Source organism: Lissotriton helveticus, chromosome 6 (assembly GCF_964261635.1).
Source record: "Lissotriton helveticus chromosome 6, aLisHel1.1, whole genome shotgun sequence".
In the NCBI taxonomy this organism is placed as follows: Eukaryota; Metazoa; Chordata; class Amphibia; order Caudata; family Salamandridae; genus Lissotriton; species Lissotriton helveticus.
Genome location: NC_136067.1, coordinates 1,699,296,792 through 1,699,318,798, shown reverse-complemented (window position 1 = coordinate 1,699,318,798; position 22,007 = coordinate 1,699,296,792). Strand labels below are relative to the sequence as shown.

The 22,007-nt window shown below is 46.4% G+C and overlaps 1 protein-coding gene across 2 annotated transcripts in view; it reads left to right on the top strand.

Moving 5' to 3' along the window:
* The window catches only part of ESF1 (ESF1 nucleolar pre-rRNA processing protein), a 258,010-nt gene that overhangs the window by 204,353 nt on the left and 31,650 nt on the right, over nucleotides 1-22,007 (top strand). For both annotated transcript variants that reach the window (XM_078649557.1, XM_078649558.1), the window contains exon 10: nucleotides 12,154-12,275. In XM_078649557.1, the coding sequence (XP_078505683.1) occupies nucleotides 12,154-12,275 (122 nt within the window). The remainder of the gene's footprint in view (nucleotides 1-12,153; nucleotides 12,276-22,007) is intronic.

The following is a 22,007-nucleotide window of genomic DNA, read 5'->3' as shown; positions in this document are numbered from 1 at the left end:
CTCAATGAAAATAATCCAAAATGAATGCATAACAATGGTCAAATATAGAAGTCTGATGGGGCCAGGGCTGGTGATGGCGGTGCGCTCTATGCGAGCAGTTGGCCTATAATCCGTCTATTATCCGGCCCGCCACGCTGAACTAGAGGATAGCTGGACCACCCACAACCCGGGTATCGGGACAGTGGCAATTGGCAGCGGTTCTAAATGTGTGGGCTGCCAGCTGAGGTGTGGATCCACAGGCGGCCTAGCACCACACTCTGGGCCTGGTCGGTGCACAGTGACTTTAGGGAGGAAACGGCCGTGCTGGAACTGGGATATGGCACCCTGGAGTCACTTGGATCTGGGACCTGAGGTGAGAGGGAAGACCAGTGAAGACCTGTTGTGGGAGGCGGATGGGGCGCGCCGCGACAGGACTTGAGGAGGCCGGGTCTCGGGATCTGAACAGGCCACTCACAGCGGCGCATAGGAGGAGCCGGGCCAACTATACCTGTGTGCGATGCTCCAGAGACAGTGGGGGCTTCTAGGTCCAGGGCCTGCAGTGAAGAGAAACACTGATGGGGGCCCTCAGTGGGAGACAGGTGGGTCAGCCGCAGCACGAACTAAGGACACTGGCATTGGCCCGGTCTGCAGAAACGGCAGTCAGGTTGGGGCAAGCCCTGCCTGTTGGGGACGTGCGGGCGTGGCTGGCAGCAACAACTTCCCTCCCCTTTCTTCCTTTGGGATCTCGAGGCTGTCTGGGGGGTAGTGAAAGTGTGGCGCATCGGGCCAGGTGTCAGTTCCTGCTGCTACATCCCCCACCCGCCCCCTCCTATCTCACTCCCTTCTCCTATCTCACTTCCTTTTCCTGAGAAAAATAGGCAAACGTAGGAGAGGATTTTGCGGATCTGGCACCGCCCACTGGCGGTGTAGTGAGAGTCCTCCCCTGCAGTAGACTTGCGTTGATGCTTGGAGAGATAAATCGGTTATGGTAGTGGTTAACACCGCTGGAGCTGCCCTTTTGGCATGTGGACACAGCCCCCACCCTCGCATCTTGTCTTCTCATTACATGGGCCAGTGGCAGTGTGGTGGACCAGACCTATTTCATGTGGTGGTGCTCAATTAGGTGGCACCGCATCGCAGTCCGCCTTTGGTTGCGGAAGAGGTCAGGCTAGGTCCTGGTGCAGCTTTTGGCTGAGGTGGACTGGGCTTAGAGCGGCTTGTCAGGGTGCAGCCATTGCTGTGTGTCTGCGGTTTCCGGGGCAGGAGAAGGCCTTTCTTCATTGGCTTGACGAGGACGTTCCCATGGTGTCCTAAAACATGTGCTTCCTCATGACATCTAAGGACAAATCTTCATCCCCGTCCGTCAAGCAGAGCACTATGGACCAGTAAGCGAGTGCCAATCTGGGGAGCGCCGATCAAGCAAAGCCCCTGTCTCAGTGCCCAGACAATACTGCTCTGCTTACGCCTTTACCCAGTCCAGAGAAGGATTGGGGCAGTGGGTTCCGCTGTGGCACTGTTGCTCTAGGATCTACGAAAAGTGGTGGACCGCATCACGGAGGCAGAAACAAGAGAGTCTGGGGTCGAGGACTCGGTAGCGGCCCTACAACATAAAATCAGCACCTTAACAGCCACAACCACGGAGCTGGCAATATGCGTTGAAAATGTGGAGGGCCGCGCAAAACGGAACAATCTGCAATTTGTGGGCTTTCCGGAAGGCTGTGTGTGTGCCTCCATGGACAAATTCCTGATGCAGTGGTTGAAATCGGTTGTCCCAGTGGTTGAGGAAGCCCACCGTACCTTGGTGAAGAAGCCTCCACCTGGAGCACGGCCTTGACCTATCATTGCAAAACTCCTCAACTATCTGGAAAGGATGCTATCCTTGGATACGCTCAGAGCCAAAAAATAACTGCATATGAATCGGCCCATATCAGGATCTTTCCGTATTATACCAAGATGGTCTAACAACGACACTCCTTCCTTGTGGCAAAATAAAAGTTACAGAACCTCAAGATCCAGCACATGCTGCTATATAAAGCTCGGTTGAGGGTGGTCTACAACTCCTGTACATTGTTCTTCGATACTCCAGAAGCCGCCTTCCAATGTATGCATAAGTCAGTGGTGAGCAAACCACATACTCCGCTCAGGATTGACTCCGACTCGTCACAAAGTGACCATCGCAACCATCCCAAGAAGTCCACATCCAAGCGCCGCAACAGATCACAATCGTCCTGGAGAAGTTCACGTGCGGACGATGAACATTGAACAATACCACCTGCTCATACTATTATGTAGCTGTATTACGTGAAGCTGTTTTGCTGGTTTTCCATAGTCAACTGATAAACTGATATCAACTATGGCTTAATACCATGATGGGATTGCATGCTTTCCTTTCCTCTATAATGTATTCATGCTTATTGTGCTCTTATAATCCTCATTACGCACACTGCTGTGGGGGTTGTTTTTCAACTCGTTCTAGGTGTAGGCTATTTGGGCACCTAAATATGACTGCTACTGTAGACAGACATAGCCAGGTGCCCCCTCTAGTGATCATGTTCTATAGGTGTTGAGGAAGTGCGATTCATTGGTGGTGCTCTGCTCCGTGCCTTTCTTTGGGGGTCGGAGAGATCACAAACCGCAACACATACGTCTTGTTTATTGAAGGATGAGGATTGGGCGGGGGGTCAACTGGTTATATCAAATGTTGTTTACATATGTTTTGATGCGGTTCCATTGCTCACGCTCGATCAGAGATACATTCGACAACAATGCACACATGTCTCCGACACTCTTGACTAGCTCTGCTCCTAGATACACTGGTGGCCTCCTCCGAATCCTCACATGGAATATTCAGATGGGTTCGAGGTCAAAATCAAACGTGGAGTAGTTCTCCACCAGGCACAACGTTGGGAGCGGCCATTGTGCTGCTACAGGAGATCCATCGTCTGGGGACTAAGACTCCATGCCTCGCTTGACATGGTTACACACAGATATTCCACTCAGGGTTCACATGGGGTACGGGCTTTCTAGTGCACTGCAGGGTTCCTTGTCAACCTCATAATGTGGACAGATGTGGACAGATGCCTATGGTCGCTTTAAGGTTTCATCCGTATGTGGGGTGAGTTGCCTAGCAATTTCTGCCTGACTACTTTAGGCTGGACTGACACTTGGAGGGCCTATCATCCCGCTGACACCAGCTATACATATTATTCGTCAGTTCATGGGGCTTTCTCCAGATGAAACTATTTGTTCATTGCCAGTACATATCTACATAGGCTGTCATTGACCCGTATCCACCCATGAGGACTTTCGGATCACTCCCCCGTGTCACTGGAGTTTCATGTTGGCGTGAGCCGTTCTAGATTTCGGTGGCACATGTCGCAGCTCCAGAACCAGACATGTAGGGCGACTCTTCGGAAAACAATTGAAGAATACTTTACATTAAACTTGCCTACAGCTCCTTCCAAAGAATTATTATGGGAGACTCTTAAACCGACTCTTAAAGGAGCCAACATCAGTTTTTGTGTGGGGGAACATAGGCGTAGTGCTCTGGAGTAGGTGGCCCTTGAAGCACAGATTGAGAAATTAGAGGAGCACAGTCTGGGATGGGGAAACGAGGAAGCGTAGCCTGACCTAGCAGTTATACCAACAGCATCTTCTTAACGAGGTGAAGACAGCATGGCGACACAGCACCGAATATACCAATGGGGCGATAAATCTGGCCGTATGCTCCATGGACTGTGCCAGGCGACCAAGGCTGAGAGATGCCAGTGCTGCTGGATCCCTGGGGTGGGGTGGGGCTGGTTTTGGGTCCTCTTGATTTTTCAAATACTACAAGTCACTATGGGCCATATGTAGGTGGCCAAATACCGGTCGGTAAAATCGAAAATCGGTAGATTTCGGCTTTACCGACCGGTATTTAGCCTTGTGAGATGTACGTAATACCGAATGGCATCAATAATAACGAATCGGTAAATAATTACCAATTCCTTATTTACCGATCGGAGAATACCGAAACATTGAATACCGAAACGGAAATAACGATTCGGTAAAAACCCCAAAATGCGATGTAGCAAACATTGGTATTACCGATTTTGGCCAAATTCGGTAATAATGATTCGATATTTACCACTTATCCTGAGCAGGTGGTAATCAGGTGCAGTGCATAAAAACAGCCCCAAAATGCAACAGTGGGAACGCAGTGGCGGCCCTCTACCTCATAGCAAGGTGGCTACGCTTGAGAGCAGCAGGAGTGAGGATCTGGAGACGGGAAGAGCGGGTGTACAGACTGCGCATCACATTGTTTCAATTGACTGAACCTGAAATCCATGAAAGGTACAGACTGCACCCACACACCATCCTTGACCTAATACGGGACCTAAAACCCTATCTGGAGCATCAGACACCAAGGGCCCACGCAATCCCCACCCATGTCCAGGTACTCTGTTGCCTGCACCTCCTTGTATCAGGAAGTTTCCAGGGTGTGATAGCCGCAGTGGGTGGTGTGTCACAGAGCTGTCTATCCCATTTCTTCAACACTTTCCTGGATGCCATGATGGACAGAATGGAACATTACATTACCTTCCCCAGTACACAGGCGGAGCTGCAAAGGACCAAGCTGGAGTATTACCAACTTGCGCAGTTCCCACACGTCATTGGCTGCGTCAATGGGACCCATATACCTATCTGCCGACCTGCAGCAACTGAATACATCTACAGAAACCGGAAATCCACCCACTCCATCAATGTTCAGGTGATATGTATGTGATGCCAAGTACATCATAACTGACATCGTGGCCAAATTCCGCTGGAGTACCCACGATTCGTACATCTTCCGGAACAGTGGGATCCATACACATCTGCTTGCTGGTGAATTTGGAGATGGATACCTACTAGGTAAGTCAATGTGACACACCCTGATGTAAACCCTGGCTCAAGCTGTTGGTCACACAAATTAATGGCACTTTCTTCTGTACATAGGTGACAGTGCATATGCCCTCCGGCCTCCTCTACTCGCACCATATCTCAACCCAACCACCTCAAGGGAGAGGAGATACAATGTGGCACATAGGAGCACACGCAACGTGGTGGAGCGCACATTTGGATTGCTTAAAAGCAGATTCCGTTGCCTCCACAAAAGTGGAGGTACACGTCTGTACAGCCCCATCAAATGTTGCAAGATAATTGCTACATGTGCAATGCTACACAATCTGGCCACAAAAAAAAGGAACAGCAGTGGAACTAACTGACTCTGAGGACAAGGACAACCCTCAGCCAGAGCCCTGCACAGCTGGTGTTGCAGTTGAACATGATGGGAGACAGAGACGGGCAGAGATAACGTCAAACTATTTCTGAGTGAGTAACTAGACAGAGCCAGTAACAGTTTCATGTTAAGGTGTTTAATTAGCACACCACCAGTATTGTGAGCTGTGTCCAATCGGACATGGGTTACATCACCCATCTAATGTTTGGCAATAGGCAGTGGTCCCTACTTCCTGCGTCCACGCGCTGCATGCCCTGGCGACACTGTCTGTAGTGTCAGACTTTTCCTGCGTAGCGCCGTGGTGTTCGCTGCGCCTCCTGCCCTCGGTGGGAGAGGGCGTAATGCTACCACGGCCGGTAGCCTCCTCACTGTCCCCCCCCCCCTTCCATTGTGGCCGCCTTTGCATTCTGCAAGAGCTCTAATGCTGCGGTCATAGAAACCATGCCCCTGGCCACACCCCTGCTGCAAGGCGCCATCTCCTCCTGCATGGCGATGGACCTGCGACACATCAGTGAGGTTGCAGTGGCCAGCCGGTTCACGGTCTTGGTATAGGCCTGGAGCCTCTGCCTCTCCCTGTGCCTGCCAAGACGGTCCTGCTCAAGCTGGTTGCAGAGGTTGTCCACAGAGGTTGCTACTCTATCCATTCCCTCACACAAGTTGTCTCCCATTGCACTGATGCCCTTTTCCATCCTGTACATGTGCTTGTTGATGTGTGCCACCTCCCTGTGCAGTGATTTCATCTCCCTCCATTGCAGGCGCTGGACCTTCAGCATGTTGCCTTCCAGTCCAGCAAACACACTTTCACCCTGTTCGGATGCTTCAGGCCTGTCCGCCTTGCCCTGTGGCGTCGGGATGAACTGTGGGCGCCCTCGGATGGAGTACCAGCCCTCTCCCTGTTGCCTCCCTCATGGATTGGACTTTGTTGGCCCCCTGTGCCCTCCTCTGACTCCTCCTCCATCTGCTGGAGGGTGGCCACGGCATGCCTCCTGCGTGACTGTGGTGGTGGTGGTGTTGGTGATCGTCGCAGTGGGGACTGGGTATGAGGGGATGGCGGCGTTCCCTAGCGCTGTGGTGATGCCTGTGATTGGGGATTTGGTGGCTGTGATTGCGCCGAGCTTGTGGTCGCTGCAGGCATGCTTTCCTCCTCATGTTGCCTCTCCTCTGGCCTGGCTGACTTTGCTCTGCTCCCCTCTGCATTACTGCGAGATGTCTCGCCTGTAATGACACAAATGTAGATATACTCACTGCTCTGTCTGCATTTGAATTACATTAAACATCATGCCTACAGATCACAGTGGTTGTCCTGACATAGCCAATTACTTTAACATGCTATTGTGTTTGCTAGCCTGACTGTCCTATACATCAGTTCCCTATAACTACATCTCCCAAAATGCATAGCAGGTAATGAGTAAGACATGGAGTGGAGTGGGAGCCCCTATGCCACTATGGGGATTGGGTTTGGGGAGGGAGTAGCACAGCATGCTGGGCATGCTTCTTACCTTGTTTCCTTGCTGCTCTGGGAGAGCTGTCTGCGTCTCCCACGCCACTCACACTCTCCGGCTGGATGGTGGACTCCACCATCAGTTCCAGTGGTGTTGGTGCTGGTGTTCGGTTCTTTCCTCCACCTGTTTTGGCAGCCTGCCTCTGCCTCTCTGCCATCCTTGCTTTTGCTGTCTTCCCGAGGTCGTACCACCTCTTCCTGATGTCCTCAATGGTAAGCTGGGTCACAGCTATGGCATTTATTTTGTCCCGAATGCCACTCCAGATTTGCCTCTTCTGTGATTCGAGCACCTGGTGGGACTGCGGTCCAAAAAGCCTGTGATGGTCCTGGCTGACATCCTGGATCAGTACCTCCAGCTCCTTGTCACTGAACTTCAGTTTTCTCTTCCTCTCACTTCCCTCCTTCTCCCTGTTCTGGCTTGCAATTTCAATGCTTGTTTCCCTTTTAGTTTTCTTGTTTGTAGCTGTGAGGCTCTGTTGCTGCTGGCTCCTCAGCTCACCTGCCTGCCTGCCTCACAGTGCACTCCAGGTCCTGTGCAGCTGCCTGGGTGTGGCCACTTCCTGTTTGGGAGGTGATTGGGTGACACAGGATTGGCTGATTCATCGAATTACGAATTTTTTAATTATCGAATCTGTATTTACCGATTCGGTAATGAATTCTGTAATTCCGATTCGGTATTGGAATTTCCGTATTATTTTTTTTACCGATTCGTTCCTATTTGGTATTTGTTACCGAATTTTTACGAATCGGTAATGTTTACCGATTTTTTTAATCTACATCGCATATACCGAATTCTTAATACCGATTCGGTAAAATTCGGTATTAAGGATTCGAAATTCTTGATTTACCTACATATGGCCCTGTATGTAGAGATTGACCGAATTAGTGCAGACTTGGTTCAGTAATTTCTTACAGATATTAGGCTGCATACCCTGTAGACCGCAGCTTGCACACAGCTAGATGAAAGAATCACAAGAAGTTCGCATCAGCACTGGCTAAAATTGCGCACCGGGCCCAACGGGTTCCCGTGTGAACTTTTGAAGCTCTTTATGCCACAACTGGGCAGTGCTCTGCTGGAGCTTATCCAGGAGTCTTCGGACAGAGCCATACTCCCACAGGACTGGCGACATGCTGTAATTGTGCTTTTCCAGGGCACCCACTGGATATACACTCTGGCCAATAGACTGCTGCAGCATATGCCAGATCTTATTCATCTGGATCAGGCAGGCTTAATGCATCAGAGATCCATACGTCACAACATACGGGGCATTTACAATGCTTCGGCTATGATGGACCGCACGGGGAAGCCAGCTGCAGTGCTCTTGGCCGACATGGACAAGACCTTTTGTTTCGGTCAGTTGGCAATATTTGTTCGCCCTACTTCGGGGGAATTAACATTGGTCCGCGCTTCCTAAACTATGTCCAAATTCTACGCATCGGTTTGAGTCTCTGGGGCGATCTCGGACCCCTTTGACATATGCAGATGCACTAGACAGGAATGCCTCTTATCCCCCTTATTTTTCTCCCTGGTGATAGAGCACCTGGCGGTATTGGTGCACTCGGACCCTCTAGTGAAAGGGTTTGAGTGGTCACTGCGACTGTCGGATAGGGTCTCCTTGTATGCCGACGATGCACTATTCTTTCTTACCCGATCCTCTGGCCCTTGACTGTTGCAAATACTGCGTATATTTGATGAGATCTCTGAACTGCACATGAATGTGGAAAAGTCTGTTGTGTTCTTTACGAAGGAGACAGCCAATGACATGGCCTGGGCCTCTGGACTGACCTTAGCAGTTTCGGGCTTTAAATATCTGGGTGTATACATTGTCCTTGACTCATCTACTTCTTGGGCTCACCATATAGCCCCGATCCTTCCTCGTGTGAGACTAGATTAAACTATGGTCCCCGCTGCCCCCCCTATTGGGCCACTCTATGATCTTTAAGATGGTTTCCATGTTACAGATCTTATACTATCTGCAAAATTACCCTTTCACTATCCCTCAAACATGGTTCAGTCAAGTAAATACGGCTGTCACGCAGTTCCTCTGAGGTGGGGGGTGGTGGTGCATATTGCCCTCCAGACTGGTTTCCAACCTACCTTTAATGTGGGCAACGCTGCCCCAGATATCTACTCCTATTATGCCGCGACCCACCTCCCACTTATAAATGAATAGTGGTATACGCCACAGACAGACCCGGCATATGTGAAAAAGTGTTGGACAATGGGTGCCTTGACTTCTCTACAGTGGGAGTTTAGGGAGCCACATTCCCCCGTCGATACAAGTTATACTTCCCCTATGGAAACGGGCACTCAAGCGGATCGAGTGGTGGGCTCGGTTGACTCAGATGATACCATTGTGGGGCAGGAATTTCCTTGGCCAGGTAGCATCTCTGTCGGGTTTCGGCAGTGGGACGCAGTAGGTATCACTGCACTAGGAGATGTTATGCGCGGCTCAGTCCTGCCAAGAACTGCGGGTAGACTTTCAATTACACATACATCAATTCTACAAATATCTACAATTTTGCCACGCTCTAACACCCTTACTTCGTGATCTCCATGAACTACCAGAGTTCAGCCCTCTGGAGGGTTGACTATTGTTGAGTGACCTGGGTACACTTAAAATTGAGCTGATTTATCAGACCTTAACAACACCAGTGCAACCACACTACCGGACCTACGACGGACATGGCAGGGGGATATGCCCACACTTGATGATGACTGGACCGAGGCCCTCCTGGCACCACGTGAAGCAGCAATATTGTCAGGACTCAGTCTTCTTCAATTAAAATTCTTGCACAGTTTACTTCACCCAACATAGTCTGTGGTGCATGTGTGCCATTACTTCACCGGTGTGCCTTAGATGTGGTGTGAACGAAGGCACCTTTATGCACACGGTGTGGGAATGCACAGCACTATCAGGCTTTTGGTGGAGTGTAGTGACGTGCCTGGAGCAGGTCCTGAACTGGGATGTTCCATTTAACCCTAAACTGTTTTTACTCCATAGTACGGAGGGTATAGGTGTAATATGTAAAAAAAAGACACCTACTGTTTCTCGCCTTAACGTTGGCAAAACTGGATTTTGCAAAGCTGTGGAAATATGTATCCCCACCCACAGCAGGCACCTGGAAGAATACAATAGATCATCGTATGGGAATGGAAATTGCTGTCTACCGAGCTAGGTGGTGCCCAAAAAACACACTAAGATATGGCAGCGGTAGGCAAACCATAGAGGCATAGTCTTGGCCCCGGTCTTTACGGTGGACTGTCTCCTTAATATTGAAATACAGCAATATAATGGTGAATCGTCAAGCCCCTTGGCGTCCACATCGGGCTGGTGTACATGGTGATGGGAAAATTGGCATATTGATCGTGAGTGGGATGGTGAAATTGTTTAATGTATTTTCCAACAGTGTCACTGGAAGTGGGCAATGATTTACTACTGCACTGCATGATTTTATGGGCCATATTGGCCAGAATCTAATGACAAAAAAATCAATTAAAATTTGTTGTGAGAAAAAAATAAGTCTGAAAACAACGAAACTGAAGATAAGGTAGCCTTAATTGTTAAATAAGCCCTTATTTATTCAAGCTTGTAATCAAAAGGTCTACTTACTACTGCGGTTTCATCAGTATCCACTTCTCTTCTGAATGTAATTAATAGTTTTCTGTTAAAACACACATTTTAAAGCAGATTGAGGTATTTTCACACTATGCATTACTTTTACTAACTTGTTAGGAGTAATTAATCAAGCATTGAAAGGGTGCCAAACTCTGATCTTATGAAGTCTATAGAAGTGTTACACAATGCTTTTATATTTTTTTGCACTTCCCACCTTGTGTGGGTTGTTGTCATCTTCAGTAGCAGATCTGCACCTTGTTGACCCAAGATGGCTTCCAAGTACTTAGTTACCTCCTCAGGAAGGCCACCTGTCTAAGCCAGCTGCTCTCAAGCAAAAATTAAAAAAGATAGAGCAGCACCACCAGTCCTATAGGCACAGTCAGCATCTCACTCTTATCCATTGGCAACACAAGGAACTTGAGCTGATCCGTCCTCCTTCACTCTTGGAGAGCAATAGGGTATCCATGGAGCAGCACGCCCAATGACTCCCCCGACCTCCAAGGGTAGTTACACTGACGGGCACACTATACCGGTGCTCTCCTTTTGTTTTTCTGCTTTTAAGGTGCATTGGCTTCTGGTCAAGTTCCTGCTGCTGGTGCCTGACTATTCTGTAGTACTTTGGTCGTTTTCAGGCCCTCATATCTCCGACTTCTTGACAAGAACCCAAAGAAGGTGTGAGAAAAGGAGGCTGGGAGAACAGAGTAAAAATGAAGTGCTCTAAAACTACCAGCAGACTTGCCTCACTTCACCAATTTATATCTTTCAAACTACAGCTATGATATCCGTGGGAAAAAAACTTTCTAACCAAGAAGTTTAGCAAGTTACTACTTCTGAACTTTAATTAGAGGATAATATTTTACCTCCTAGATAAAGTTCCTATTTTAGTGTGACAAATGCACAAGTTTCCAATGTTCTCTGTAGTATAGCAAACTTCAGTTCATTACATCATGAATATAATCTTGGTAAAGGGTCCTTGGTCTGTTATTCCCTGCACCTATCATAAGGCCAAGACTTGGTCTATATGTTGAGGCACAGCTATGGCAATCGTGTAATTCTTTGGGGTGTTCTGAATCCTGAAAACAGAATTCCTCCCATACAAATTTTCCAATATTATCTGACCCATAATTTAGTAATACCATTGTTCAGGAAACTACGAACATTAATTTTTGTACCACTGGATTCTTTCTCAAGAATATTTTCCACTCTTTGTAGGAACCACCAGGTAAATAGATGCTGTCAAGGTTCCCTATTTTCAGCACTTTTTTAGACCGGCGCACTTATAGATGTTGTTAGTGTTTTTGTATTTTGTTTGGTAATCTTAAAAGGACCATGTGCTGTACTTTTTGTAATCTACTTACATTCAAAGAGAACCTACCACACTGCCCAGAAGCACACAATTCCATAGCAATAATGACACAATATGTCCAGTTCTAATTGTCCCACTGTTAATTTAAGTCCCATAGTTATGCTTAGGTCTTTAGTAGGTCAAAGTAAGGAGGGATAAAAATACCTACCTTCCTACTTAAAATAAAAACAAAAAAACCCTTTCCTTTGCTCATTATTGCTGCAGTAGAAAAAGTATTAATGTGGAGAGCGTTGCTTGTACATAGGGGGGCAGAATCTAGTTTAGCTAAAGTTAAGCCTTGCATGGCCTCACTAGAATCCCTGTTTGATTTGAACACATGTGTATACACTTCCTGTATGGGTCTCTATGAAATGTTGGATGTGTCGGAAGAAAGGACATTTCTACCTTTGCCTATCACTTTAATTACAAAGGTTTCTTGTTGTTAAAGGGTTCAAAGAAAGTGCTGAAAAGATGGTCAAAAACAAGCTGGAAGGAAATGACAAACTGACTCCTTGGGAAAAGTATTTACAGAAAAAGAAAGAAAAGAGAAAACTGAAGAAAAATAAAAAGGTATTAGTTTGATGTGTTGAATTGGTGCATGAAGGAACTTTTCTCTGCATTGATTTGTGATCATGAATCATTTTCCTCCTACTTTCTCCTATTACCAGCGCCATGGGAACACCACCACATGTTCATAGAAAGAAAAAAATATTACTCCGATATTTAAAAAATAAGACTCATAGACTGTATTTATTCTTTCAGTGCAGCACATAACCTTTCCCTTTTACAGTGCTGGTATGCTCACACTCACATTTTCTAATCGACAAGGTCCACTTTTAACTGTCATTCCTTAAACTCTTCCCTCATTTGTGCTGTTAGTGTCTGCAAATTCAGATTTTCTTTATTTATGTTTGTTTAAGCCACCACATGCAACATTATCTTAGCTGAATTGGTTGCACTGGTTTCAAGGAATGGCTAGAAATTTCCGAAGGAATCACAGCAGATGGAACCGCGAGTTCTTCTAGCTGGAAAGAGCTTGACCTGGTTCGCATGAATGGGAGGCCATCTTTAGATTAAAAGGATCTTTGATACAGCCTCTAACAAAGATATAATGAGGACCTTAACCATGAGGCTTTGCATACATCTATGAAGTTAACCCAACCTTGGAGGATACTACAAGTTGATTGCCTGCTAATCAACCCCCTAGATGACCATTTCCAGGCAGTCATTATTTGGACAGAAGACTAGTATCCCAGTGCTTACAGCTTTCCCTAAAATTGATTAGGCATCAGCGATATCCCTTTTAAAGGAGAAAGGAGCTTTTACAAAATAATTTTCCTAAGATACTAATGCTTTTAAATCCAGACCCTACTCTGGTGTTTTTCATTTCCCTATCTGTCAATATATATCAGTTTCCAACCTAATGCCTTAGTCTCTGGAATTAATGATAATGGGCTTTGCTCTTCGTTGTCTAAAGAGAAATGAAAAGAGAAGAAAAAAGTCCTCATTCACATGAGGTTTTTCCAAAACCACTTATGCTCTAGCACCTTTACAGAGCATTACCTTCCTTGCTATTACATTGACAAAGGATCCATTGTGTAGCACTTGGGACTCTAGTAGTTATAGTCCTACCAGACACTTAATATAAACTTCTTTACACTGATACACTGCTTATACCACTACTCTTGTACTTGCCCGACCATTCACCCACTCGTTCTGGGGAATATTCAAAAGATGAGGAATCTGCAGCTGGATAGTCTTGACCAGAAAGAGCGTTACCGAAGGTAAATCACTTGTTCTTCTGTACCCTCCCAAGATCTGTTGTGGGGAGCCTTGATGCTCGCATTTCAGTTAACATGGAAGTTTTCACTTCACTATACATTTCCTCCCATACCCTTGATTCCTCAAGTTCTGAGGAAGATTCGCCATGACCAGGCCTAGGTAATTCTCATCATCCTGATACCAAGAAGGTACATCGACCTATGGGACTTCACTGTAGCAGCCTCTTTTTGGCTAGCGCTTGGATTACATCTGTTATCCCAATCTGGATGGCAGAGCCTACACCCCGATCTTAAACGTCTACACCTTCGTGCTTGGAGATTAAACAAGGCAATATAAGCACCTTTCAGCTTCAACCTGAGGTGGTAGAAATAATCCTTCCTGTATGTCACCCGTCCAGCAAATCATTTTAATCAGGTAGGTGGAACAAATTTGTTTCCTGTTAGTGATTTAGGGGTCAGTGGTCTCAAAGCATCTTTGTGCAGCATGCTGTAGTTTGCCCTGTCTTTAACTCAGCAAGACGGTGCGATAGCTACAGTTAAGGTGTATCTTTGTTTACCAGATCAACGCTCCCTGTACAAATCGCCTATGATTCTAAGATTTCTGATAAGGTTGACAAACCTGTATCTGGTGGTTACATTCATCATGCCACAATGCTTCTTAACCTTGAACTAACATTTCTTATGGGCACTCTGTTTGAGCCTCTGCACAGTTGTGACTTGAGACTACAAATCCTCATGACAGTTTCTTGGTAGCTATTACTTAAGCTCATTGTGTTATTGAGCTTCAAGCCCTCTCTGTTCGCCCCCTTTCACATGCTTCATCCCAAGCAATGTTGCCATGCTTTCCTTCCAAAAGTTGTGTCCCCATTCCATTTGGGACAAGCCATCACATTACTCACAACCTATCCACCTCCACATCTTTTTAAGGAAGAAGAAAGAATGCACAGACTGGACCCTAGAAAATAAGTCAATTTCTAGAACAGCCACACAAAACACATCAGATGACCATAACTTCATTTGCTATACTGTTCGGAATAAATGTAAATGTGGGATACTTGTAAAGCGCACTGTTACTCTACCCGAGTGTCCTGGCGCTGTAGACCGCTGGGGAACCCGTCCTGGTTTTCCCTGTGAGATGGTCCCTTTCTGGGTATCTCCAGGGTGAAACGAGGCATCCCCGGCGTCTGTGGGGGGGCCGTTGTAGAGATGAGGCAAGCTTAATGCCCAGAGTTACCGAGTGTGTTCCCTGGTTAGAGTAGGCACTGAGGCGAGAATTATCGAGTCCGTTGACCCTGGTCCAAGACCCTGCCGCGTCGGGAATTGAACCCTGGTCCCGGGCCGTTCTCTGTTTACAGGACTGCCGCCTCTAACCAGTGAGCCACACCTCTCCACACAATAAAGATCAAGCAGTTCAGAAACAGACAATCTCTATATGAATTATCTTTTCTATAAAAATCTGTTGTGTATTGGCTTAGAAAGAAGTACCTGAACAAATCGGAGAGGAGTCTACCAGATCCAAATCTTCTACAGCAATGTTAGCTAGAAGTGTGCCTGTGGCAGACATATGCAGGGTGGCTGAAAGGTCCCCGCTCCACACCATCGCCAAACATTGTTTGAATCACAAAGTGAGAAGAGGCGCCCACTTTGCCCATCCTGAGTCAGTCATTTAGTTCTTTCAAGATTGCCTAGTCTAATCTTTCTCCAGGTCCTTCTTCTTCCAGGTATTGCTTAGGAATCTTTTCAAAGGTGAGGAATCTGCAGGTTGAAGTATCCATCATAAGAATAAGCTACTTCCCTTTGATAACAATCTTTCAGGTGAATACTCTAACTACCTGCAAATTCCTCACTGATCCTCCCACCATCCCTTCTTCTAGAGAAAGTGTTAATAGCCTTTGTAATAAAATGGCAGCTTAGTTACGCACTGCACCACCATATAAGTGTCACTCTTTTCTATATGCCTTGAAAGTAGTTACAAAAACATAGTAGAATTAGTGTTAGGCGCTGGTCCTTTTGCAATATTTCTCCACTGAAACCCTTACAGTTCAGTTCAATTCAAATTAATTTATTTCGGCCACCATGTCAAAAAAGTAGGAGCATTGTAAAAACATGTAATTTATAAAACATTCATATTTCATCGTCAATAATATATACAATCACCATATAGTGCTGGGCCCAAAGCCTTTGCCTCATAGAGCTTCAAAGCTGGTTGAATGGGTATAGTGTACAACATAGAGTTCCTTGAGTATCACCCGTGAGAACTGCTTGAATTTAGTGGTTGCCTTACTTAGATAAATGTGCGATGACATGCCCTCTGCAAATGTGACCCCTAGATATGTGAAAGAGTCAACCCTCTCAAATGAATCACCCCCTAGACATAACCTACCCTTGTAGGATCTGTGCTGATTGAAACTTTGCCTTCGTGTTATCAGTGTTGCTGTCCAAACTGCGTGCGACACAAAACTTGTTAAAGTGAGTTATTAATTTCTGAAGCCCGCTCGGGGTCGTGGAGGTCAACAAGGTGTCCTCTGCGAAGAGCAGGATTGAAACCCTCGCAACTTCATGTGTGAAGTCAAAATGGAGTCAACACCGCCTACTGGTGGTGAAGAGCTATTGCATGGGGGAGCTATTGCAGAAGTTTTCCATATCAGTCTTTCACCTAGGGTAGTCTCAGATGAGGAATCTGCAGGTAGAGTATCCACCAGAAAGATCTTTACAGAAGGCAAGCAACTTTCTCATTCCTTTAAAGACGATTTACTTCATCAGATATTTACAGATACAAGTCTTACAAAAGGCTTTTTTTCTCCAAAGTGAGTGCTAGCTATTCGCCAAACAATCAAAATCATTGTTTGCCCCAACCCAAACACCCCTCCCGTTCCGTTCCTTAAATAGGGGGGAAAACAGAAAGTGCTTTGTACACCATCTTAAATTGGGCAGCTCCCTTCAAACCTGTATGGAGAGTGGCCAGTTTGGATTGGGAAGTTTTAAATCTTCCCAAAGGCATGAGTGAAGCACTCTCAGAAGAGGAAGCACTGAGGAGGTAACTCTGTCCCCCACATGGCCTCAGTTAAAGGAATGTCGATCTGGATGGCAGCACTAGCGAGCCAGCCACTGTGAGGTCAGTTTTATGGAAGGAGGTGGCGGCCCGCCAGCACGCTCGATCTCCCTATTGCCCCCAGGACTGAGGGCAAGCCACAGGCCCCACCCGCAGCGGGCTTCTCCCACTGATTGCAGCGGGCGGGGCGCAATGCGCCGATGCGAGCACCTGACCGATGCCAGCCTTCATTGCTGGTGCCAGCGAGCAGGTGAACAAGCACTGCAACAGTGCAAAACTCCCTATCGGTCCCCTGTTGCTGCTTGCCCTACCACCCGTCCTCTATATTGCATGCCCTCCCTCCCCTCCTCTATATTGCATGCCCTCCCTCCCCTCTTCTGCTTGCCCTCCCTCCCCTCCCCTGCTTACCCTCCCTCCCCTGTTTGCTTGTCCCCTCCTCCAGTCCCATGTTGCCACTTGCCCGACGCCCTTCTGCCCCTCTCTGTAAATTTAATCTAAATACATTTGACAATATAATTATATTTCATACAAAATTATACATTTTTTTTCAGTAATCCTGATGCCGCCCTCAAAGCGTGCCAAGATACAACAAGGTCTTCCCAGATTCTGCTGGCAATACAATGTTCCTCCTGAAGACTGACAAATCTTTTCAATAAAAACTGCTTGAAAAGGGGGATTGTTTCACAGCTCAGCCTTAGCAACAACCCTGCAATCAACATAGCTACAAAAATCAATTTCCTTATGAGGAAATCTGACACTTACCTGTGATAGGTCATATGGCACCTGCAACAATTGCCTTTCAAACTAACTCTCACACAAGTGTAAAAAAACACACACATTCTATCATGTTACAATCCATTATAGAAACAACTACACAAATCACACATATTAAAGACGAGGCCTATTGGTTCTGCCAATGCTTGTTAAAAAAGTAACTGATGAGGTGCGCCTACATGCAAGGATATTGAGCCTACCTATGTCTGACTTTTATAATGCACACACACACACGCATGCATATGATGTACCAGGCTTACAGAGCATAACAGATATGTAACAGTTTATGTCCCTAAGTTACTAATAGCCACTTCATAATGAGAACAAAACTACAAGCCTAGGAATAACTAAGCCACCATAAAAGAAACCCTGACCTCCTTACAGTGAAAACAATCTTGCATTGTAGCTGTAGGTTTCAACAACTGTCCAAAATCATCCTTAGAATGTCTGACCATCCTCCCTTGCAAACACTTCAACCCACAACTAGCTAATTAGTCAAACCTGGAATCTTTCTTTCCGTTTTTTTGTATATATAAATATAAAATCATGTGCAAACTTTTTGGGAGTTCCAGGGCAATGAAGGGTTATGAGGTTGAGATTGTGTCAATCCCTAACACTTACCACTAATGTCCTGGTGCTTAACCGTATTATCGGACCCTAAACTGAACACCAAATGCATGCCATCAGCACTTGACCTTCAAGGTAGCAAAGGCAGGCGGTCCAAGACTTACTCAGGGAGGATGTGTGGGGTTAGATACTCAAAAATTCAACATTGGATAACCACCAATACATTATTGCCCAGTAAATGCTTTGGTTTTAGAAAAAGAAAAGTCCTTTTATTCTTGGATACGTTTGTGTAGCAGACCATATCAAAATTGTTGCTTCTATGTTCATATAGATGCCATTATAGAGGCTTGCGCCTGCTACTGATAAGTACAATAAGTGCCATGTGTATATGTATGTATGTATAGGTTAATTACAGTTATTTGAAACCATTAAAAAGCACCTCATGATAAATGTAGACAGCAGACCATGTAAATATTGCAGCTTCAATGTACATATTAGTATTTATATAGAGGGGTTTAATCAAGCAAACATTTAGATTTTATAAAAAGAAAATCCTTCTGTCCTTTCCATCCCTTCTCCCTCTGACTCATCCCAATCCATCTGACTACTATGAGCTCCCAAACATCATCTTCAATCTTTCACTCGACCATTACTTACAAACAGCTCACTGCTTCCCCTTTTCAGTTTCACTCCTATCCTTCTGTCCTTACCCCCAACTCTACTAAACACACAAGAAATCAAGAGCACTATCCTAACGCAACTAATGCATAAGAAAATACAAAGAGAAAATTGTACTAACTACTAATCTTGGGTCCTGGAGTAGCCTACTCCTTGCTGAACAAAGGCTTCAATGCCTCGCCAGGGGCTGTAAGCACTATATAAATACATTTACAATTACAGTAATTATTGTAAATTATCAGCAGTGGTCCTTTATTGAGGGTAACTAATGGGAAACTGTACCCAGGATAATTTGAGGGTGATTCTCAGCCGGTAATGTACATTGGCACATGAGCCATCGTAGTCTCGTGGGGATGCTCAGGGGAGTTAACGGCAGTCGGGGGAACACCCAAATGACACAACTTGTTTGAAGCACTTGCACAGATTCTCCTTCATTAATGTTTCCATGAAGCAGTACCGTTTCTGCCCTGGATGCATTTTCTGTACATGCTGCTGGCTGTACTGATGTCCACTGGATGGAGTGCGCGGCTCAGCGTCGTGTTCACATCACAGCCCATGGAGTGCATGAATCTGTGATCCCGCCCCAGCCCGACTGGATGGGTTGTGAGTGGTGTCGCGGAAATGAGATGAGCAGAGATTGTGCGAGGTTGAAGCGCTCACAGCTTATCTGCTGTGGTGGACCGGGATTTTCATTGGGCTCAACAAAAAAAGAGCAGTTGCCAGACAAGCTAGCTGCCCACCCTTTGTTGTCTTGGTGAGTGCATATTCCGTGTTGGAAGCCCCTTAGCAGATGTGACTATACAAGCGTTCTTAGTCAAGTGGCTTCTTAATGCTTTAAGCACAGGAACTCTGATGGGCACGTATTCCTCTGTACCCTCAATTCACAGGGTTTATGCAGTTCGGCTAATTGCACTGTGGCTCTGGGATTCCTGGGCCTCAGCTACTGTTAACCTGTGGTGGTGGAGTTCACATCTTCGGTCTGGGTTCTTTTCAACCTTCATCGTATTTTTAGGTCTCGCGTCAGCGAAAGACCTATTGCTGCCCAGTTAGCTCGGAAGGGACCACAGACCGGGGCACGAGCGCCGATTGCACCTCGTGGACGTGCATGCCCAGCCCCGCCTCCCGAGCCGTGCACATCTCAGTCAGAGTCAGCCATGCCTCTCAGTCGCACATGCACACACACACACACGCACACGCGCGCGCGCACACACACACACACGTGCCAAGCCCCCAAGCCCCACTTACCGCATCGGTGGCCTCAGCCGCCACTCCTTCTGCTGCCACCGGTCCTCTGCCATCCACTCCGTGGGCGCGGGCTTCTCCGAAAGACAAAAGTCCCGCCCCACGACAGCCGTGAGCGTGCACATCCCGAAACCGGAAGTTCGGGAGTGTTCCCGAAACCGGAAGTTCGGGAGCGTGCACGCTCACGGCTTGTTTAATTAGCCATTCACGCACGCAACACTCCCGGGCAAGAAATCTCAGCATTAGTGAATGTGCAAATGTCCCGCTCATGTTCCCTGCTTATAGATCCATGTGAAGCCCCTCTTTCAATTCACCCATTGTCAGTGTTGCCTTTAGCCCCTCCTTCCCCTCCTTAAGCAGGGCTGTAATGATAGTGGTTTCCTCGAGGGCACATGTCAACTGCCCCGGTCCTCTTCTTCCTGGCCACACACTCTAGCGATCTGCTGCCTGCTCGTTCACCAAATGTGGTGTCGGATCGGGAGTGCTGGCTCCTTTAAGAAATTGTCTTGGCAGTGAAACTGCCCGCTTCCAAAACGCCTGCTGTGTCGGATAGTAAACATACTGACGCTAGCTGTGTCCCTTCACGCTCACGCCAGGAATATGGAAGGCCACTCGGCAACTGTGAGTGGGCAGATACATCTGCATGCGCTGTGTTCTGCCCTTACATTTGTAAGCTGCAGTCACTTCTCTAATGTCATTTAAAAATATCTGCAAAGTAGTTGTATTATTGAAGTTTCAATCAATATTATATATGCAAATTGCTGGTTAGTTGCCCATTGGGTTTTTATTTTGCAGAGGAAGATCACTTCATAATCACATTGCAGTGGTGTCCCTTTTTTTTACTTGGTTGTAGGGCACGAATATTTTCATTTATTTCTTTTAAACTCAAGGGAGTGTTTCTTGGTCACAAGGCACTATTTAACCTCCAGAGTTCCTATAGAGCCCTGCTTGAATATTGTATTGTTTTTCAAACGGTTTGCGGCGGGATCACACGTGGCCCGACGAATTTACACTTCCCAGTGTCCTAATAGGAGCTACTATTTGATACATTATCTGGTGATGTTTCTTTATGGCATTAAAATCTTAAGTTATGTTCAGTTGTTTTAATATTACAGCACTTTCAGGATCAAGGATTTTATTATGGAGCATGTTTAACAAGGATGTTTGTAATACATCGTAATCATGGGTTTCTCAAGAAGCTTTTGGATTTAGTCACTTGTATGTGGGTTAATGAATTAGTTAGGTTGAATATTTTTTTTTTACTTTACCAATCTTTTACCACTGATCTTTGTAACCGTTTTTCGCACCTGTGATATAATCTACCTAATTACTGCCTGCAGCATTGGTCCTGTGAATGTTTTGTTTAAAAAAACACATATTTTAGAGGTAATTTTCCTATATTTAGGAATCATCAGCTGAAATGTTTAGCAACCTGGCGTGCGCCTTTAATTTCAGATGCACAGGTTTGATGGTAAAATAAGGGTAGTAATTTTTTTTAAAAATATAGTAGATGTGACCTTTTCGCCTCCACCCTGAAGGGTGTGGACATGCAGAGGAATAGCAAGGTGAAGTTTTCTGAATTTGCCTGATTTCAGACTCAAGCATTCCCAGCCTGCAGGGGAGACTCACTCGGGCTGTTTTTCAGCTATAGGATAATTCACTTTTGGAAGGAACCGCCCCCTTCAGTTGTTGACAAAGCAACCATACCCAGAAATCTACAACTAGGGTGCTTACATTTAGTGAGCGTGGGTCTGAGGTTCCTACATGTGCGCAAGAGGAGTGAGGGAGGATGAATATGGGCAATGTGACCGATTTTTGTCAGAGGGATAGTGGTGTCCATGACCACAAGTGGGGTGGTGGCTCCAACTTGGATTGTTGCTGCTTCGTGTCACCATGATCAGCATCCTGCTGCTGCAAAGGTCTCCTTAAACAGGCCCTTTTTAGGTCTCGCATCTAGCGTTGCAGTGCGCAGCGCTGCCCGCGTAGCGCAAGACCTCTTGAAGGGGGTTTTGAAAGCTGCTCACACGCTTATGCGTGTGATCAGGCTTTCGCCGCCCACCATTGGCTTTCGCGTGCCAACTCTGTGGGCAAAAATCCTCCAAGTAAGGCATTCCCCGTCTAGATTGTCAAGTCAACTGGTCATACCACATGCTTCCACGACGATAGCAACAATTCAATATTAGTCCCTTTCTACGTTACCTTCCTTTT